We start from the raw sequence: 17515 nt of genomic DNA, 5'->3' as shown, positions 1-17515 counted from the left end.
CTTCTGAGTTTCTCTTGGTTGTTTGTTTTTTTTTTAATCCCGGCCTTTTTTTCCCTTTCCCCTCTGAGTCCGGAGTGTGGTATTGCTTCAGAGTCTCTGTTTCTGGGGCAGGAGTACAGGTGCTGTTGGGAGTGGACTGGCAGGAGAACCTTTTATGGGGTCAGGGGGGAAAAGGGTCTCTTCAAAGCTCCTGTGGACTCCCTTACCTACCAAGTAGTCCTCTTGTCCCAAAAGTTAATGCTTGGTTTTAACTTTGAAGTCGAAACAGCTTAGCAAAGACTCCTCAGAGTTTCACAGTGGGATTTTTGGAAGATAACAGAACGGTTCCTTGTGGCCTTGGTTCTTCCTCGTTGCCCCCAAATGTAACCGACAGCTCGTCTGGAAAAGTTCACTTACCTCCTGCGCTCTGTCCTCTGTGAGGACGGGTGAAGCTAACGGCACAGAAATAAAGACGATTGAGTTGGAATGGCAAAAACTACCTGGTTATGTATTTCAGCAGCCCTTACCCTGGGAGACCTGCAAGTCATTGGTCCCTTCAGCGATCCCTGCTGAAAAGGGTGAAACTAAACCCAGCAAAAGCTCCGTAGCTGCTTTATTTGACCTGAGGACCTGGTAACCTGGCAGGGGGCTTCCTGTGCCGCTCCAGTCGCTGTTGCGAAGGCTCTGCTGCTTTAAGCATCCCTGTTGGAGATGCTCATCTCCGCGTGTTCATCGGGAGCAGTAGCTTAACAATTCCTTGGAGGTGTCGGAGTCATTAAGCCTTGTGCTTTGCTGCGACAGGGGTGTAGGCAGCAAGAGAAATGAGTCAGTTGTTCGTGTAGGACGCTGTTCAGGGCTCTTAAGGATCCCACTTTGTAGCCCCTACAGCTGCTGCCTTCTCCCTCATCCCCTGCCTCCCTGACCTGGGGAGTGGATGGGATCTGTTTGGGGTTTGTTTTGGGTTTTTTCTCCTACACAAAAATCTTTGCTGGGGAGCAGCAGCAGGGAGACTCAAGGTAGGTTTTGGTTTGGGTTTTTTTGTTTGTTTTTCTTCACCGTGAGCTTTAAGTAGCTCAGATCAGAGCTGGGAGAGGTGGAGAGCAGCTCTGGCCCAGCCCTTGTGTGCTGCCCTTGGTCTGTCAGTGTCCAACCCAACCCTTAAATTCCAGTGGGAGCTGACGCAGCGGAAGCAGCAGCAGCACGAAGGTTTCCTGTTGGATCCTTTGTACGTTTGCATTGGCAGAGCGAAGCGGGGGCTTTGGGAACAGCTGAGGAGAGGGCGCAACAAACCTGGGATGCCAAACCCTCGGTCTCAATGCTTGTCTTCCTCAAAACCTGTAAGTGTAAGCCGTTGATCTCGGCTGAGGCTGCTGCCTCGAGCGTCTGCCCACCTGCTCTCTCCAGGTGTCTGTAGGCAGCTCTGCCCCCACTTCCCCCCCCCCCCCAGCTTAGATTTCTAAGAAACCTCAGATTTCAAAGAAACTTTGCTTCCGCTATCTGCACGCACAGGGCTGATTCCTGTTATCTCAGCCCCTCGAGGGTCCATTGGATTGTCTTTCTGCCTTCCTATTCTATTTCCCTGGCACGCGGCTGTGCTACCCGTCTTCCCCTGTAGCAATAAAGCCAAAAAGCCAGGGCTTCACACCAAAATCTCAACTTCTGCACAGGAGAGGGTTTGGCTGCGGTGTAACCTTTCCTACCTGCGCCCCTGGCAGCAGGCAGCGCATTTATTTTGGGCATGAGTACTTGTTCCTGCTGCTGCTTTTCCTTTCCCTACTGATTCTTTTCCTTCCTGTGGGTTTTTTTTTTTTTTTTTTCATTGTGGGTCTGTACTCTCTGAGAGGCCAGTAGAGCAGCAACAGTAGCTGTAAAACCCCAACTTTTACTAGGCTGAGAAGAAAAATAGAAAAGAAGGCCCCAAATAACACCCAGTAACTCTGCTTCCTTCCCCTGCTTGCTGTGGGGGTGTGCAGACCTGGGATCTTCTGCCTTCAGACAAACGTGGACTCCTTTATCTCATATAAATGCTTCTTCGGAGGCTTAGATGTTCACATTGCCTCTTCTTGGTTTTGGGACCAAGCAAACACCCTGCGAGGTCTAGACCTCGGCTGAGATTCCTGTAATGTACAGTCTTAATTTCCAGCCCCTTCCATGCAATGCTGCTCTTCCCAGATTGGATCAAATAAAAAATAAAGTCTTGGTCCCCTTTGACCCTAAATCCTTGCACAAGTCAAGGATTGTTGATGGTTTAGATACAGGCGTGGTGTTCAGTTCTTCTAGCAAAACGCTTGTCCTTGCTGTTCTGGGAAGTGGGTGTTTGAACAAGCACGTGGTCCTTGCCTGGCTAAAATGGGGTGCAGGTTTCTGAGGTGAAGGGTTTTGATCACCCCAGAAGCCATGTGTGTTCTCCAGGCCTTTGCTCGCTCCAAGATCCCATTGCCTCTGGCTGTGCCTGGATCCTTCCTGTCCCAGAGGTGGATGAGAACAGGGTTTGGCTCTGCTTCTGCAGAAAGCATTGTGCCCCAGCAGCCTCGTCTGCTTCTCCTCTCCCTCCGCAGACTGGGCTTGCTGCATGGAAAGCCCTGTTGTCCATCCCAGACCAGTCCCCGAGTCCAGGCAGGGGTTGAAAGCATTCCCAGACAGTGGATGTTAAAGCACTTCTTGAGAAGCAGAAAATTCCTGAATACATCAGCTCAAACAGCTGGAGACCGTGGGGGGCCTCTGCCTGGGGAGGGAAGGGGAGGTGGTAATTCCTCACGGGAAGTCTTTAACACGATTTCTGGGTAGCGGCTCCGGTGCCATCAGGCCGATGAGCAGCGGTGGAGCATCTTGTGACACGCACGGCTTGCTCGGTCCCCAGGGAGGGTGGGAGGTGTGGTGGTGGCAGTTCTGGTGGCACCCCGCTGCCCAGGAGCCTCCCTTCGTCCCCGCTGCCACATAACCCTGCTTGGTGTTGACTCTGGCCGGCAGCCAGCTTTCTCCTCCTGTTTCCTCTGGCTCGGTCAGACACGCTGACCTGGGAGGTGAGAGGAAAGGGAAGAGGGCAGCGATGGGTCCTGGGCACCCTGTGGGGAGGGATGCGCCAGCACCGCCGCTTCCTCTGCTCTTAAATATTCCTAGGAGAAAGAATATCCTGCTAGAAAGCAGATACGTGACAAAATTACATTGTGTCGTGTTTCCCCCCCCCAAAAAAAAAGCATCCCTTGCTCAGGGAGGGCTGGCTGGCGGCTGCATGCCTTGCAAATCCCCTTGCCCCAGCGCAGCCCCTGGGTTAAAAAGGATGCGACATCCATCCTGAAAGTGGCGAGGCCAGAAACAAAACCAGCTGGGGCTGTGACAGCGTGACCTGGGGGGGATTCAGCAGAACGAAGCTTTATTCCAGAGAAGGGATGATGCCACCGAGTGCGTAAGGGCTGTTTACAGAGATAATCCCTTTCTCCTTCCAGACGTAAATCTGGTGCAACCCGTTTCCTTGAGAAGCACTGATACCATCAGACCCGCATTTAGGTTTTTTTCCTAGCTGCTGCCTCCCCTCCCCACCCCAGCAGGCGCAGGAGCCCAGTGCCAAGTTTTCGGGCAGCTCCGGGAGCGAGCTGGCCCTTTGCCCCCTGGGGACGGGCAGGGCACCGCGGCACGGAGCCAAGGATGCCGTGCGAGCAGCCGAGGCGACCTTGCATCGGGATCTGCCACCCAAAAAGCAGCGAGGGGACCGCGTGTCCCTGCGAGGCGGGACGGGGACCCTGCCCATCCCCTCTGAAGCACCCGTGGGCGCGGGGGAAAGCCGGTTCCTAGCACGTCAGCATCGTCTTACTGGAACAACGTTCAAGGCTGGGCGTCTTATCTCAACCCTTATCCAAACCAGCGCTAGCGGAGCTGAGGGATGGAAAGCAATGCCTCACGCGGCCGTCGGTGCGACTGACCGGGATGGTTTGTGTCAGGGGAGATGCTGCGTAGACGGGGTGGTTGAAGCCTCCGAAGGTCTGTGTGCGGGTTGCTTCACCCTCTTGCAGAAAGCAAAAAAAAAAAAAAAAAAAAAAAAAAAATCCAAACAAACTGAGGAGCAAATTAATAACAACCGTCGGTTGACAGGATACGCGGTTAAGCGTTGGCGACTGTCCCAAGCTGTGATCGAGGGTGGGAAGAACAGCCGAATTCGGGCGAGGAGCGGCCATGGATGTGGCTACCAGCTGCTGGAGAGATGGTGTCTGTTGGGGCAGCGGTGGGACGCAGCCGGGCCCCGTGTCCCCAGCGTGCTGCTCCAGGACCAGTGTTGGTGGCCCCGTGATGAGGCACTTTGGGGGTTTTGGGATGAGGAAGAGAAATTTTGGGGCAGGTGGTGGATGCTATTGCCATAACCCCTGGGCTCTTGGCCACCGTGGCCGGGCTGGGCGCTGGGATGGGGGGGTGGCAGCAGCTTTGGGTGCCCCTGGGCACAGCTCGGGATGAGGCTGTTCCTGGGGACCCCGCGGTTTCGGGGGGATCCCCACTGCTGGGTGCTGCCCCGTCCGCTGCTGGTCTCGAGTCTCCGCCAGCAAAGTCAGCTCCTTTCTGGAGAGCTCCCCTGCTGCAACCAACACACGTGGGGGGCCCGGGAGCAGGAAAAAGGCTTTTCCAGCACTGTTTAAACCAGAGATTTCCTCATCTGTCCAAAAGATGACGCATTTCAGAAGCAAAAAGCAAAACAAGCCCTGTTGTTCCAGCTCTCCCCAGTTTTTCCAGCCCGGGTCCCTGCCGGGTGCCGTCTCTGCTGCCAGCCCGTGTCCGAGGGCGGCGTGGCAGCCCGGGGCACCGCTCTGCTCTCCCAGCACCAGCACGGAGCTGCAGCCCGGCGAGGGGCGCTTGGCGTGAGCATCGCTCCGAGTCTTGGGACCGGGGTGTGATATCTGCCCCAAGAGATGCCCCGAGTCCGAAAACCAAAGCGGAGCCGTGAATGCAGCGGTTTCTCCCCGCTGGAAACCGGGGAGCAAACCTACCGCCCTTGACCTTCAGCATCCGCCTCGTGTCCCCTGATGCCCGCGGCGGGGCCGCGCGCTGCTCAGCTCGCAACGGAGCTCCGGCCAAGGGCACTTGTTGAGAGGCCGAGCGATGACGTCCGCGTGCCTCGGGCTCGTTGTTTTGGATCCTCCGGCCTCTTGGCTGCCATCTCCCTTTTGCAAAGGAACCCGCTGAAGGGTGGGGAGCGCCCTGGCCCCTGCCCTGGGAGCCCGGGGGAGGCGGGGGCTGCTCGGGGGGTGGCCGGCAGCCAGGGTGATGAGATGTGGTCTTTGGAGACCTCGGCCTCCGTCCCTCCTTAAGGGCAACCACTGTGTCAGCTTCCCATCCCCTTTCTGTCCCGCAACTCTCCCCCCATCTTTTCCCAGCCTTCCTCTCTTGCTTTGAGCCGCAGGGAAGGGGATTTAGGAAGGACCGAGCTGGAAGTTAATCCAGGGAAGCTGCTCGCTCCTGCGCTGTCCCCTCTTTCCATGGCCCAAGCCAGCTTCTGGCTCACCCCCAGCCCTTCCTGCCCTTGGGGCAGCGGGGACAGGAGGGGCATCCAGCTCCAAATCTTGCAACGGGCGAAAGGGAAACGCACCCAAGAATTTATTATTAACATAAACCAAAGTCTAAAGAGGCAAAGAGTAATTAGTAGCTCAGATCTAGATTGCGGAAAAGGAAAATAAAGCCATGAATGCAGTTGTACCGCACTAGTACAGCTCTGCCTGTCTTCAGTTGGTCCTCGGGGAGCGGTTTCTCGCCGTGGGGTGCGCAGCGCGTCGCCCCACGCCTGCCCCTCTCCCAGCGGCCTCGCGCTCCCGTATCCCCCGGGGCAGATCCTTACGGGAGAGCGGTGAACGCATTGCTCTGCTCAGAAAAGCTGTCCCGGTGCGGCCGGCTGCACTCAGCCTCGAGGAAATGAAAAAGAAACGAAGCGTCGCCGTTTGGCCGTTGCAAAAATGACTTAGTGGAGTCAAAGCAAAGCTGCGGGCAGGGCGACCCGAGCTCAGGAGGCGCAAACCCCACCGGCCTCCTCCCAGTGCACGGCCCGGGGTCCAACGCGGGGGCTGGACGCGCCGAGGAGCCCACCCCACGCTGGCAACCGCGGGTCCCCCCCGCTCCGTGATGGACCCACAGCCCAACGTCAGCGCTGCTGGGGGGAAATGAGAGACACCGAGAGCTGATGGGTGGGTTTATTACAGGACATCTCAAAGCAGTGCCACCAAGGTGTGCCATCCTCCCTCCTGGGCACCTGTCCCCACTGGACCAGGGACAAAGCGGGTTTCAGTGCCGTCCTTTTAACTCCTTCTTGCTTGTTTCTCCCACCACTTTCCCTCCCCACCCCTCTTCCCCATTTTTTTCCATCTCTGCCAAGCGTATCTCTGCGTTACGTCTCAGCGCACCGCGCCAGCCCGCCGTGGGGACCGTCCCCGGGGCAGGGTGCTGCCGCTGCTGCTGGGGGGGGGGTCAACCCAGCCGGGGCCGGGAAGCCACCGGTGTCCTCTGGGAGCAAAGCCAGCGGCACCGGGGAGATGCATCCCTTGCGGAGCGCAGCCTCGGTCCCTGCCTCCGCGGGGTGACGATGGGTCCGTCCCCTGGCTCTGCGGGGTGACGTGGGGCGGCTGCCAGCTCCGCTAGCAGCTCCCTCCCGTGCACAGGAAGATCCCCACGGCCATGCCCAGCAAGGCGAAGGTCCCCAGGATCAGGCCCAGCACCAACGTGGCGTGCGACCGGCTGCTCTGTTTTCCTGCAAGAGACGAAAGGGATGGAGGTGACGACTGGGGTCGCACCCACCGTGCCACCACATCCCCCCAGCCCCGGCACGAACCCGTCGCGGCGCTCTGAGCCCGCAGGACGTCAACGCAGGTGGTGTTGAGGAAATGCTGGAGGTCCTGGGTGGTCATGGAGTACTTCATCAGCTCCCTCTCGGCAAAGGCGGCCACCTCGTCGCTGCCGGGCCAGCGCCGCTCCCAGGTGGCGTTGGGGACGTGGAAGCTGAGGAAAGCCGTCCCGTTGAGCGACAGCTCGTAGAAACTGTGGGACGTGCCGTTGGGGAAGAGCTGGCAGCCCAGGTGGCAGGACAGGGTCTGGGTGTCTGCAGGGACAGAGGGAGGGGGTCAGGGTCAGGGTCAGGGTCAGGCTCCCACCCTCAGCAGCCCACTGCCATCACCAGCATCAAGCCGTGCACTGAGTTTGCGAGGCCTCAGCCTTGCACCACCCCACCCGCAGCTTTGGTTTCGCTCAGTTTAGCTGCAGCAGCGACTTTTCCGATGGCCGGGCGGCCGGGCTTCTTTTTCCTTTCCTTATCTGCGTACGGCACAGCTTCGGTTTTGTAGAGACGGGAGGTTTTTCGGCACAGAGCGAGCTACTCATCGCTCTCGTGGAAGGATGCGGCCCAGGGAGCGTGGGGTGGGGGGAGGCGTGGGGTTCACACCGAACCCCCGAAGTGAGAAAGTGCTCCCCAAGGGCCAGGTAAAGAAATGCGGGGCTGGGGCTGGGGCAAAACTGCTTTGGGGGTCACAAAGAAAACAACGTTAAAACACCCCGTGGGCAGGAAGGTCGGAGGGAACGGGGGATTGCGGAGCAACGCAAGCAGGAACGCGAAACCACCCCTGTCAGCGTCCCGTGCCTCCCGCGAAGGGTGCAAGGGGGGTGCAGGCAGGGTGCAGGCAGGGCGCAAGCAGGGTGAAAGCAGGGTGCAGGCTGGGTGCTGGTGGGATGCAGGCAGGGTGCAGGCAGGGTGCAGGCAGGGTGCCTACACCTCCCGGCCCCCCAGGCTGCAGCCCCCAGCCCTTTTCCCCAGGGGCAGCAGGAGGTTGAGCATCGCCCTGTTCCGGGGTGGGCAATTCCCGGCTCCGCAGAAACGCTCCTTTGGCCCGGGGCGAGGTGTTGCCCCTGGCCGTGTCCCCGTCCCTTCACCCAGCTGTCCCAGGCAGCGCAGGGGGCGGGGGGTCCCCTTCCCCAGTGAGACCCGTCCCCTCACCGAGCCACGCGTCCCCGCGTCCCCCCCCCCCGGGTACCACTCACAGCTGATGGGCCTCTCCTTGGTGAAGAGCTGCACCAGCTGGCTGAAGTAGCTGAGGTAGGTGGTCACCTCCCGCTGCCGCCTGGTCCAGGCGTCCGGGGGCTCCAGCGGCAGCACCTGGGTGACGTTAAGACCCTCCAGGAGGTGGCTGAGCTGCCCGTCCAGGCTGGCGTTCCCCCAGAAGACGGAGCTGCCCTTGGAGACGTGGGTCCAATGCAGCATGGTGAAGGTGAGCGGGGCTGCAAGAGACGCCAGACATCACCCACGGCCCCGTCCCCTCCTCATAAGCCGTCTGCGTGTGTTGTCCCCCCCCCCCCATGCCAATCCCAGGTCCCCCCAGTCCCACCGCTGCCTTACCTGCCCGCTCTGCCCCGCAGCCCAGCGCCCCGCAGAGCATCAGCAACCGGAGCATCGTGGGGACCGGGATGGGGACGGGAATGGTGGCCCCAGGGCTGGCCTGGCGGGGAGTTAAGCGGGACCGGGGAGGTGGGGCTGCGGGAGGAGGAGAGTGGGAGTCCAGCCAGGTCTCTCCCATTTCCTCAGCCCCAGCCACCCGCACCCCTTCCCTGCCGGACGTGCCGGGGGCGCCTGACCTTGCCGTGCCCAGCGATGGTGATGCGGGATGACGTGCTGAGCTCACCCCGGGGCCTGCAGGACCATACGCACCGCTCCTGCCGGCAGGGGAGAGAGTAGCCGGCACCTGCCTCAGTTTCCCCATCCCTTGGCTGGGCAGGGGCCCCGTTCCTGCTCCCCGTGGGTGTTGCAGGGGGCTGGGGGGACACGCAGGGGTGGGGGACCGCTCTAGGGGGAGAAGGGAGGGGTGAAAGGGAGCAGCCTTGCAGCAACATGCTGCACCAGTTGGGGCCCGGGGGGGGGGCATCCAGCGCCAGTGGTCCTGGCAAGCGCTGGTGTGATGGGACCCCCCCATCCCTGGAAGGATGCGACCCCCAGGATGCAGCATCCCTGCAGCCCCCGGAATGGGTGGGAACAAGAAAACCCCTGCTGGGCTCGCTCTGTATGTTTGGGGTTTAACTGTACTACAATAATTATAGGTTAAAATTCAAAATATATAAAATTTCTATTAAAATATCCAGTATGGCACGGCACGGCACGGTAGACACGGTATGGCATGGCACGGCGCAGTACGGTACGGCACGGTATGGCATGGCACGGCACGGTGCGTTAGGCACAGCATGGTATGCATGGTACGGCACGATATAGCACAGTACGGCATGATATAGCACGGTATAGCACAGTATGGCACGGTGTGGCACAATATGGCACGGTATAGCATAGTATGGCACGATATAGCACAGTATGGCACAGTATAGCACAGTATAGCATGGTATAGCACGATATAGCACGGTATAACATGGTATAGCATGATACGGCATGGTATAGCGCAGTATAGCACGGTATGGCACGTTACAGCATGACATAGCACGTTATAGCACGGTATAGCACGTTACAGCACGGTATAGCACGTTACAGCACGGTATAGCACGGTATAGCACGGCGCGGCGTGCCACGGCTGCAGGGAGGGGCGTGGCCAAGCGGGCGGAGGGGCGTGGCCTGGCCGGGAGGGGGCGTGGCCTGACCGGGAGGGGGCAGGGCCTAGCCGGGAGGGGCGTGGCCTGGTCGGGAGGGGGCGTGGCCTAGCCGGGGGCGGGGGCCGGGGGCGGGTCCGGCGGTGCCGGTGCCGGGAGCGCAGCGATGGCGGCGGCGGAGCTGGAGCGGCTGCGGATGGCGGGGGCCGGCATGGCCATCGCCGTCCTCACCAGCGGCGGGGACGCGCAAGGTGGGGCCCGGCGGGAGGAGGAGGACGGGGGAGTTCGGCCCCGGGCCCGGGCCCGGGCCCGCCCCGCGGGTGCTGCGTCTCCGTGTCCGCCCGGTCCCGCGGGCGCGGCGGGGCCGGAGTCCGCGGGGCCTCGGGGCGCGCAGCGGGGCCGCGGCCCACGTTCCTCGGCGGGCGGCCGGGGCGGGGGAGTGGGGACACCCCCCCCCCCGCCCCCCCCGTGTTCTCCCCGCGGGGGAAGGAAGGGTCGGTGCCGCCCACCCGCGGCGCTGCCCCATCGCCGTCACCCCCGGAGCATCCGCCGTGGAAGGTCACGGGCCCCACGCGGGAACCCCCACGGTGGGGTCCCCCCACGCGGGGCTAAGCGGCTGTTTCTAATACATCTCGCCCTGGGGCAGTCGCTCATCTGCGGCTCCCACCCGTGCACTGAGTTTCCCCGGGCTCTGCCCGCGTGGGTCCCATCCGCTCAAGGGGACGCTTGGAGGTCACCCATGGGATCCGGCCCCTTACGGGGCGCCCACCCTGCGCGGGGCCCCTCGGGGCGCCCCCCCGCTTCACCTCTCACCTTTCCAGGGATGAACGCCGCCGTCCGCGCCGTCACCCGCATGGGGATATACGTGGGAGCCAAGGTCTTCCTCATCTATGAGGTCGGGGTTCCCCCCTGCTCCCCGACACGGGTTAGGGGGAACCACCCCCCCCCCCCCCCCCCATGCTGGGGCACCCCTCACCTCCGCTCCCCGCTTCTCCGCAGGGCTACGAGGGGCTGGTGGAGGGGGGAGACAACATCAAGCAAGCCAACTGGCTCAGCGTCTCCAACATCATCCAACTGGTGAGGCTCACCGGTGGGGCCGCGGGACCCCCAAATCCCGCACCCCCAAATCCGCCTGACGACCTGTGTGTTGTTCCCCCCCGCCATTATCTCTCCAGGGTGGGACGGTGATCGGCAGCGCCCGCTGCAAAGCCTTCACCACGCGCGCGGGCCGGCTGCGGGCCGCCCGTAACCTGGTGGAGCACGGCATCACCAACCTCTGCGTCATCGGCGGGGACGGCAGCCTGACGGGCGCCGACATCTTCCGCTCCGAGTGGGGTGGGCTGCTGGAGGAGCTGGTCCAAGAAGGTGGGTGCCCCCCCCACCCCGTTCTCCCAAAAAAACTGGAAAGCATCCAAGGGGTGTTGATGTCCAGAGGTGCAGCACCCCATCACCGTGCCCCCCCCCCCAGGAGGGCTGGGCTCCTCCACTGCTCTGCAGGACCCGGCCTGATGCCGGGCGGGGGGAAGCACCCTAAAATAACCGGTGGCGCGGACGTCCCCCCCGCAGGGCAGATCAGCGAGGAGGTGGCACGGGAGAACTGCCGCCTGAACATCGTGGGGCTGGTGGGCTCCATCGACAACGACTTCTGCGGCACCGACATGACCATCGGCACCGACTCGGCGCTGCACCGTATCATGGAGGTGATCGACGCCATCACCACCACGGCGCAGAGGTGAGCGGGATGGGTGCTGGGTGCCGGCGCACCCCAGGGCATTGCACCCACCTTCCTTCTCCTCCCACCCGTGTCCTTGCAGTCACCAGCGGACCTTCGTGCTGGAGGTGATGGGCCGCCACTGCGGGTAAGCCCCCGCGGGTGGGGAAGCCCGTCGGCGGGACGGGACGCCGCGTTTCGGGGCCGGTGCCGGTGCTGCCACTGCCGTGTCCCCCCAGGTACCTGGCGCTGGTGTCCGGCTTGGCCTCGGGCGCCGACTGGCTCTTCATCCCCGAGTCCCCTCCCGAGGACGGCTGGGAGGACCTCATGTGCGAGAGGCTCGGGGAGGTGAGGGGGGGGTTCCCCCGGTCCTGTCCCCCTTTGCTCCCCGGAGAGTCCCCGCAGGGACCCGGGCTGAGCCCCGCGGCCGGCGCCCGGCCCCTGCGAAACTTCGGGAGGTCCAGCCATTGTCCCTGTGAAACGGGGCACTCAGCCGAGCGCAAATCCAGCCCTCGCGTGCCAGGGGCAGCGCTGGCTCGAGGGCTCGGCCGCCCGGAACCCGAGCCACCCCCCCCCGGGCAGCAATCGGCGGCGGGGAGAAGGATGCTCGGTGAGTTTAGGCTGAGCCACAGCGGCTGTTTTCCTCCCCTCGTGCCAGACGCGCAGCAGAGGGTCGCGGCTCAACATCATCATCATTGCCGAGGGCGCCATCGACCGCAGCGGCAAACCCATCTCCTCTAACTACGTGAAGGACGTAAGCGCCCGCTCCGGCACCGGCACTGGCACCGGCACCGGCTCCGGCACCCGCGGTGACCGGCATCTCCCCAACATGACATCCTCTCTTCTCTGCAGCTGGTGGTGCAACGCCTGGGTTTCGACACGCGGGTCACCGTCCTCGGCCACGTGCAGCGCGGAGGGACCCCGTCAGCCTTTGACCGCGTGCTGGTAGGTCTTGGTGGGGGGAGGACACGGTGCGGGGGCCCGGGGTGGGGGTGTCACCCTGCAGAAAGGAGCAGGCAGCTGGGGAGCCCCGCTCCTGCCTTCCCTCTGCCCGTTGGATTTTCCAGCTGGGACAAGGCTCAGAGGTCCCCCCCCGGTCCCCTGCGCCCATTTCCCCTCCTCTGCTGCAAATTTCACGGGTTTTTAACTAAAACCAGCAGCTCTCTGGCTGTAAATCAGGGGTGCAAGCAGCCGCGCGGTTTCCAAGCCCAGGGGAGCACCCCACCAGGCCGGCACGGGCGGCCCCGGTGTCACGGAGCTGGGGGGGGGGGTACCCCTTTGCAGAGCAGCAAGATGGGGATGGAGGCGGTGATGGCGCTGCTGGAGGCCACGCCGGACACCCCCGCCTGCGTGGTGAGCCTCTCGGGGAACCAGTCGGTGCGGCTGCCGCTCATGGAGTGCGTCCAGGTGGTGAGTACCGGGGGAATTTTGGGTATGCCAACCCCGCTGGGTGGGGGGGGTCCCGCTCCCCTCCCCGCAAGCGCAGGCGTCACGGGGCCACGTCTTTTCCCTCCCCCACCGCCGCAAGACGAAGGATGTGCAGAAGGCCATGGATGAGAAGAGGTTTGAGGAGGCCATCCAGCTCCGCGGGAGGTGAGGAACGGGGACCGCGATGGGGGGTGGCATCCCTGCAGGGTGGCAAAAAGGACATGCTGGGACGGGGGCTTCTCCCCGGGGGGGGGAAATCTGCGGCTCCTGCAGCCTGGAGGGCATCCCCCCCCCCAACACCCTGAGGGCCACGGCGCCTTGTCCTTGCAGGAGCTTTGAGAACAACTGGAACATCTACAAGCTGCTGGCGCATCAGAAACCGGCACAGGAGAAGGTGAGGAGGGACGGGAAGAGCCGCAGGGGACACCGTCCCTGCCCTGGGGACACGCGCCGACGTGCCGTCCCCACCCCCGTCCCCGCAGAGCCCCTTCAGCATGGCCATCCTGAACGTGGGCGCTCCCGCCGCCGGTATGAACGCTGCCGTCAGGTCGGCCGTGCGGATCGGCATCTGCCAGGGACACACCGTCTACGTGGTGAGCGACGGCTTCGAGGGCTTGTCCAAGGGGCAGGTAAGGAGAACAGCGAGCCTGGGTGCTGCGGGATTCCCAGGGGGAATGGGGGTGGGCTTGGAGGGGGTAGTGGGGTGCTCCCCCCATCACCCCAAAACCGAGCGCTGCTGCTTGCAGATCCGCGAGGTGGGCTGGCACGACGTGGCGGGCTGGCTGGGACGCGGCGGGTCCATGCTGGGCACCAAGCGGTAAGCACAGCCCCCGGGGGGGTGGGGGGGGCGAGGGGATGTGGCGGAGGGTACGCCGCTGTCCCCGGGGATTGCGGGGACCCCCGGTCCTCAGCCCGTGGTCTGTTCTCCCCTTCCCCACCGCAGGACGCTGCCCAAGACCTGCATGGAAAAGATCGTGGAGAACGTGCGGAAATTCAACATCCAGGGGCTGCTGGTCATCGGGGGGTTCGAGGTGCGGGGAAACCCTCAGCCCTCTTTCGGTGGGGGCCGGGGCGGGCTGTCGGCACCCTGGACGATCCCTTTTGGGGTGCGGATCCGTCCCCGGGACCAGCATCCCCCCAGCCCTTGGCTGCTTGCAGGCGTACGAGGGGGTGCTGCAGCTGGTGGAGGCCCGCGGGCAGTACGAGGAGCTCTGCATCATCATGTGCGTCATCCCCGCCACAATCAGCAACAACGTTCCCGGCACCGACTTCAGCCTGGGCTCGGACACGGCCGTCAACGCGGCCATGGAGGTGAGGGACGGGGCGGGGGGGGCAGCTCACGGGGCCGTCCCGCTCCGCCAGGTCCCATCGTGTTTTGGGATGACGCGTGGGAATGAACCAGCAGCAAAGATGGGTTTTCCTGGTGTGACTCCCCCTTCTCCCGGCACAGAGCTGTGACCGCATCAAGCAGTCGGCCTCGGGCACCAAGCGCCGCGTCTTCATCGTGGAGACGATGGGGGGCTACTGCGGGTACCTGTCAACCGTCACCGGCATCGCCGTGGGTGCCGACGCCGCCTACGTTTACGAAGATCCCTTCACCATCCACGACCTGAAGGTGAGTGGGGCCGGAGCTGCTTTCTGGCAGCGTTTTTTGGGTAAAATAAGAAGGCAAACAGGGAAAGGGAGGGCTCCAGCCAAGTCCCGTGAAGTCGCTGGGTGACGTTAGTGGCTCTCGGGTCCAAATGACCTGGGGTGGCTGCAGTGGCCTTGGGGCACCGCTGGCATCCCGGTGTTCGTCTTGCAGGCCAACGTGGAGCACTTGACCGACAAAATGAAGACGGATATCCAAAGAGGGCTGGTGCTGCGGTGAGTTGAGGACCCCCTGGGGGTGCTCGCTGAAAAACCCAGCCCCGTGGCGGGGAAGGAGGCTGGAGCCGAGCCCCTGCTGCAGACCGAGAGGAGTCCTCGGGCACAGCGGGGTTTGGTACGGTGGGCGCAGGGCGTCCTGCCCGGTGATGCCGTGCTCGGCCAGGAGGACGGTCCTGCGCTGGATGCCTCCGCTGCCAGCCCCGGTCCGGCCCCAGGGTCCTGCTGGGGAGATGGGCTGGGGCTTTGGGCCTCAGGGAGAACAAAGCTGCAAAAAAAAGGTGTTTAGGGGAGCTCGGAGGGACCCCCTGGGGATGGCAAATTAAGGAGCAGCCCCCCAATCCCTTCCCTCTGCTCCCCCAGCAACGAGAAGTGCCACGAGCACTACACCACCGAGTTCCTCTACAACCTCTACTCCTCCGAGGGCAAAGGCATCTTCGACTGCAGGATTAACGTCCTGGGCCACCTCCAGCAGGTACAGGGGACAGGGCAACATGAGCCACCACCGTCCCCGAGAACCAGGCGGGCTTGACACTGCCATTTCTCTGTCCCCAGGGGGGGGCCCCGACCCCCTTTGACCGCAACTACGGGACCAAGCTGGGAGTGAAGGCGGTGCTGTGGATGTCGGAGAAGCTGCAGGAGGTCTACCGCAAGGGTGAGCCGAGGGCTGGGGGTCCTGAGACAGGGTGGGGGGAGGCTGGTGGCACTGGGCAGCCCCTGGGCTCGGTGGCCATGGTTGGCAGTGTCCCCTTCCCCAGGGCGCGTGTTTGCTAACTCGGGAGACTCTGCCTGCGTGATCGGGCTCAGGAAGAAGGTGGTGGCCTTCAGCCCTGTGACGGAGCTCAAGAAAGTCACCGATTTTGAGTAAGTCCCCGTCCCCATGCCCCAGCGGTTCACCAGGTCCCGGGGAGGGGGACGCCCTCCCGGGTTTTCCTTGGGGCCACTCTAGAGCTGCGTCTTCCCCTGCGCAGGCACAGGCTGCCCCAGGAGCAGTGGTGGCTGAACCTGCGGCTGATGCTGAAGATGCTCGCCAACTACCAGATCAGCCTGACCGAGTACATCTCGGGGAAGATGGAGCACGTCACCCGCCGCACACTCAGCATCGAGAAGGGCTTCTAGTCCCGCCAGCCCAGGCCGTAGCTCCCCTCCGCGTCCTCTCCATCCCCACGTGCTGCTCGGGGAGCACAGGGTCCCTCCCGTTCTCAGTAGCCCTGTAGCTTCACCGTGACCCCTTAAAGCAGGTAGAGCCTGGTCCCAGCTCCCAAAACAGCACAATCCTGCCCCAAATCGCTGGTCCAGGGTCGGGTCCCCGTGCAGATGCAGAAAAGAGGTGTTTGTTTAGCTAGAGCCCAGCTGCACAGTCCAGGCCCTTAATGATCCCGTAATAGTTTATTCCTATTATTTAATGATGGGGTATCTTGATTCCTCATTTAGCGGCTTGACCGCCTGAGCCAACTGCTGCTTCTAGTCGCACGCCCTGCATGCGGGAGGGGAGCTGAGGAGGGCGTGGTGCCGGCCCGGAGCGGGTAAGGGGCTGGTCCCAGGGGCTTTCGGCTGCCCCGTGAGCCCCAGTAAAGCTCCATCCTCCCGTGGCGTTTGCCTGGTGGGGTGTCTCGAGGGCTCAGCGCAGAGCACCGGTTCTGGCAAGCCCCTCTTCCCCGGCCACCTTGCATGACGCTTGGCTGCGACCATCACCACGCAGCCCCGGGTGCTGCCGACGGGGCTGCGCCCATCATCTCACCGTTGCTCTGTGAACCCCCCCCCCCCCCCAAATCTTGTACCGTTCACAGCGCTGTTCTCCTCCTCTAGAGATAAAACCCGCTGGAGCCAAACCTGCCTCACCGGAGAGTGGTTGTTGCGCGTCAAGTCCCCTTGGGGACGAACGGGGGTGTCACACCTGGGGTTAGGATGCGGATGAGCAAAGCCATATGGTTTGCCAGAGCCGGATTAATGCCAGGCCAGGACGTTTCCCCGCTTCGTACGTCCTCAAAGCCTGGGAGAGTGGGACTGTGGGCGGCCTCTCCCCAGCCGGGCTGTGGCGGGTGCAAGGTCAGCATCCCTCTGTGGGCAGACTTCGCAGTCTCAGAGAAAAATTGCTTCTCCCTTGTTTTGGTTCCCACCTTCAAAGAAAGCGCAGAAGCGATTTATCAAAGCGATGTCTTTGTTAAAGGCAGTTTCTCAGGGCGGTTGCCAAGCATGCCGGCTCCCGCGTGCAGCGCTCGGGCTTGGCCGAGCTCCGCTGCGCTCGGCCGATGCCAGACGGCTGCATGTAGCCACTTTCCCAGGCCACTTCCCTCCTGGGGCTTTCGGCTGACGGCTCCAGCCTCTGGGACATCGCCAGCATGAGGATGCACCATGGTCTTTTGGGTCGAACATGCAGTTGCTTTCTCCTCTCCGGGGAGTTGTCCCCAAGTGACAAGTCCCCCTTGATTTCAGTGCTTTTCCCCTAGCTGGCCACGTTACTTGTTTTAGGCTCTGGAGGAAGATGATAATTTTTGTATCATCTTCCCTGCCAGAGCTGGACATGCAGAGAAATAGCTGACCTTGCTCATGGAGGCAGCATCGCCGCTATTCCCAAGTGAGTATCTGCTCCAGGGAGCCCAGGCAGAGACCTGGCCGCTCTTCCCAGCACCAGCGGGTGGGAAACGGGCTCTTCCACCGTCCCCTGTGCCACTTTTGAGGAGCCCCAAGCGGGACCTCTCATCAGCCACAGACGCCTGCCTCACCGTCGGCCTCCGACGGCCCCCAGGGATGCTCTGAAAGCAAACGGTGCCGGATCTGCATCTGCGGGCAGCCAGCCACTGGCGCTTTCCATGACCGGGAAACGTCTGCCCTCACCGCTCGTTATCCCCCACTACAGCAGGTCAGGGTGAAGGCAGGTCACACCGAAAAGCCCCGCGGTTGTACTGTAGCCCCGGTGGAGCCTCGTGCCTGGGCGCAGCTGGCAGGCCCCGGGCGTTCGGCTCCTCTCTAGCACGTGTTTTC

At 62.7% G+C, this 17515-nt stretch overlaps 2 protein-coding genes across 2 annotated transcripts; one reads left to right on the top strand and one right to left on the bottom strand.

The window, feature by feature from the left end:
* Positions 1–6136: 6136 nt before the first annotated feature.
* On the bottom strand, positions 6137–8456 carry PROCR (protein C receptor). The gene is made up of 4 exons (XM_075761834.1): positions 8336–8456; positions 7981–8217; positions 6782–7048; positions 6137–6700 (listed from the first exon to the last, which is right to left on the bottom strand). Exons 1-4 carry the CDS (start codon positions 8388–8390, stop codon positions 6588–6590), a joined length of 672 nt encoding a protein of 223 aa, XP_075617949.1. The 5' UTR covers positions 8391–8456; the 3' UTR covers positions 6137–6587.
* A 1195-nt stretch (positions 8457–9651) lies between these two features.
* On the top strand, positions 9652–16362 carry PFKL (phosphofructokinase, liver type). Its single transcript, XM_075760716.1, has 22 exons — positions 9652–9776; positions 10347–10420; positions 10525–10602; positions 10701–10890; positions 11092–11257; positions 11340–11384; positions 11476–11584; positions 11895–11990; positions 12089–12181; positions 12521–12646; positions 12765–12829; positions 12995–13058; positions 13147–13293; positions 13411–13481; positions 13608–13695; positions 13823–13975; positions 14115–14279; positions 14469–14530; positions 14894–15005; positions 15086–15185; positions 15289–15394; positions 15502–16362. Exons 1-22 carry the CDS (start codon positions 9692–9694, stop codon positions 15647–15649), a joined length of 2343 nt encoding a protein of 780 aa, XP_075616831.1. The 5' UTR covers positions 9652–9691; the 3' UTR covers positions 15650–16362.
* Positions 16363–17515: the final 1153 nt, after the last annotated feature.

This window comes from Balearica regulorum, chromosome 9, assembly GCF_011004875.1.
Source record: "Balearica regulorum gibbericeps isolate bBalReg1 chromosome 9, bBalReg1.pri, whole genome shotgun sequence".
NCBI classification, from domain to species: Eukaryota; Metazoa; Chordata; class Aves; order Gruiformes; family Gruidae; genus Balearica; species Balearica regulorum.
Note: the sequence above shows the minus strand (reverse complement) of the source record. Positions and strands in the feature narration are given on the sequence as shown.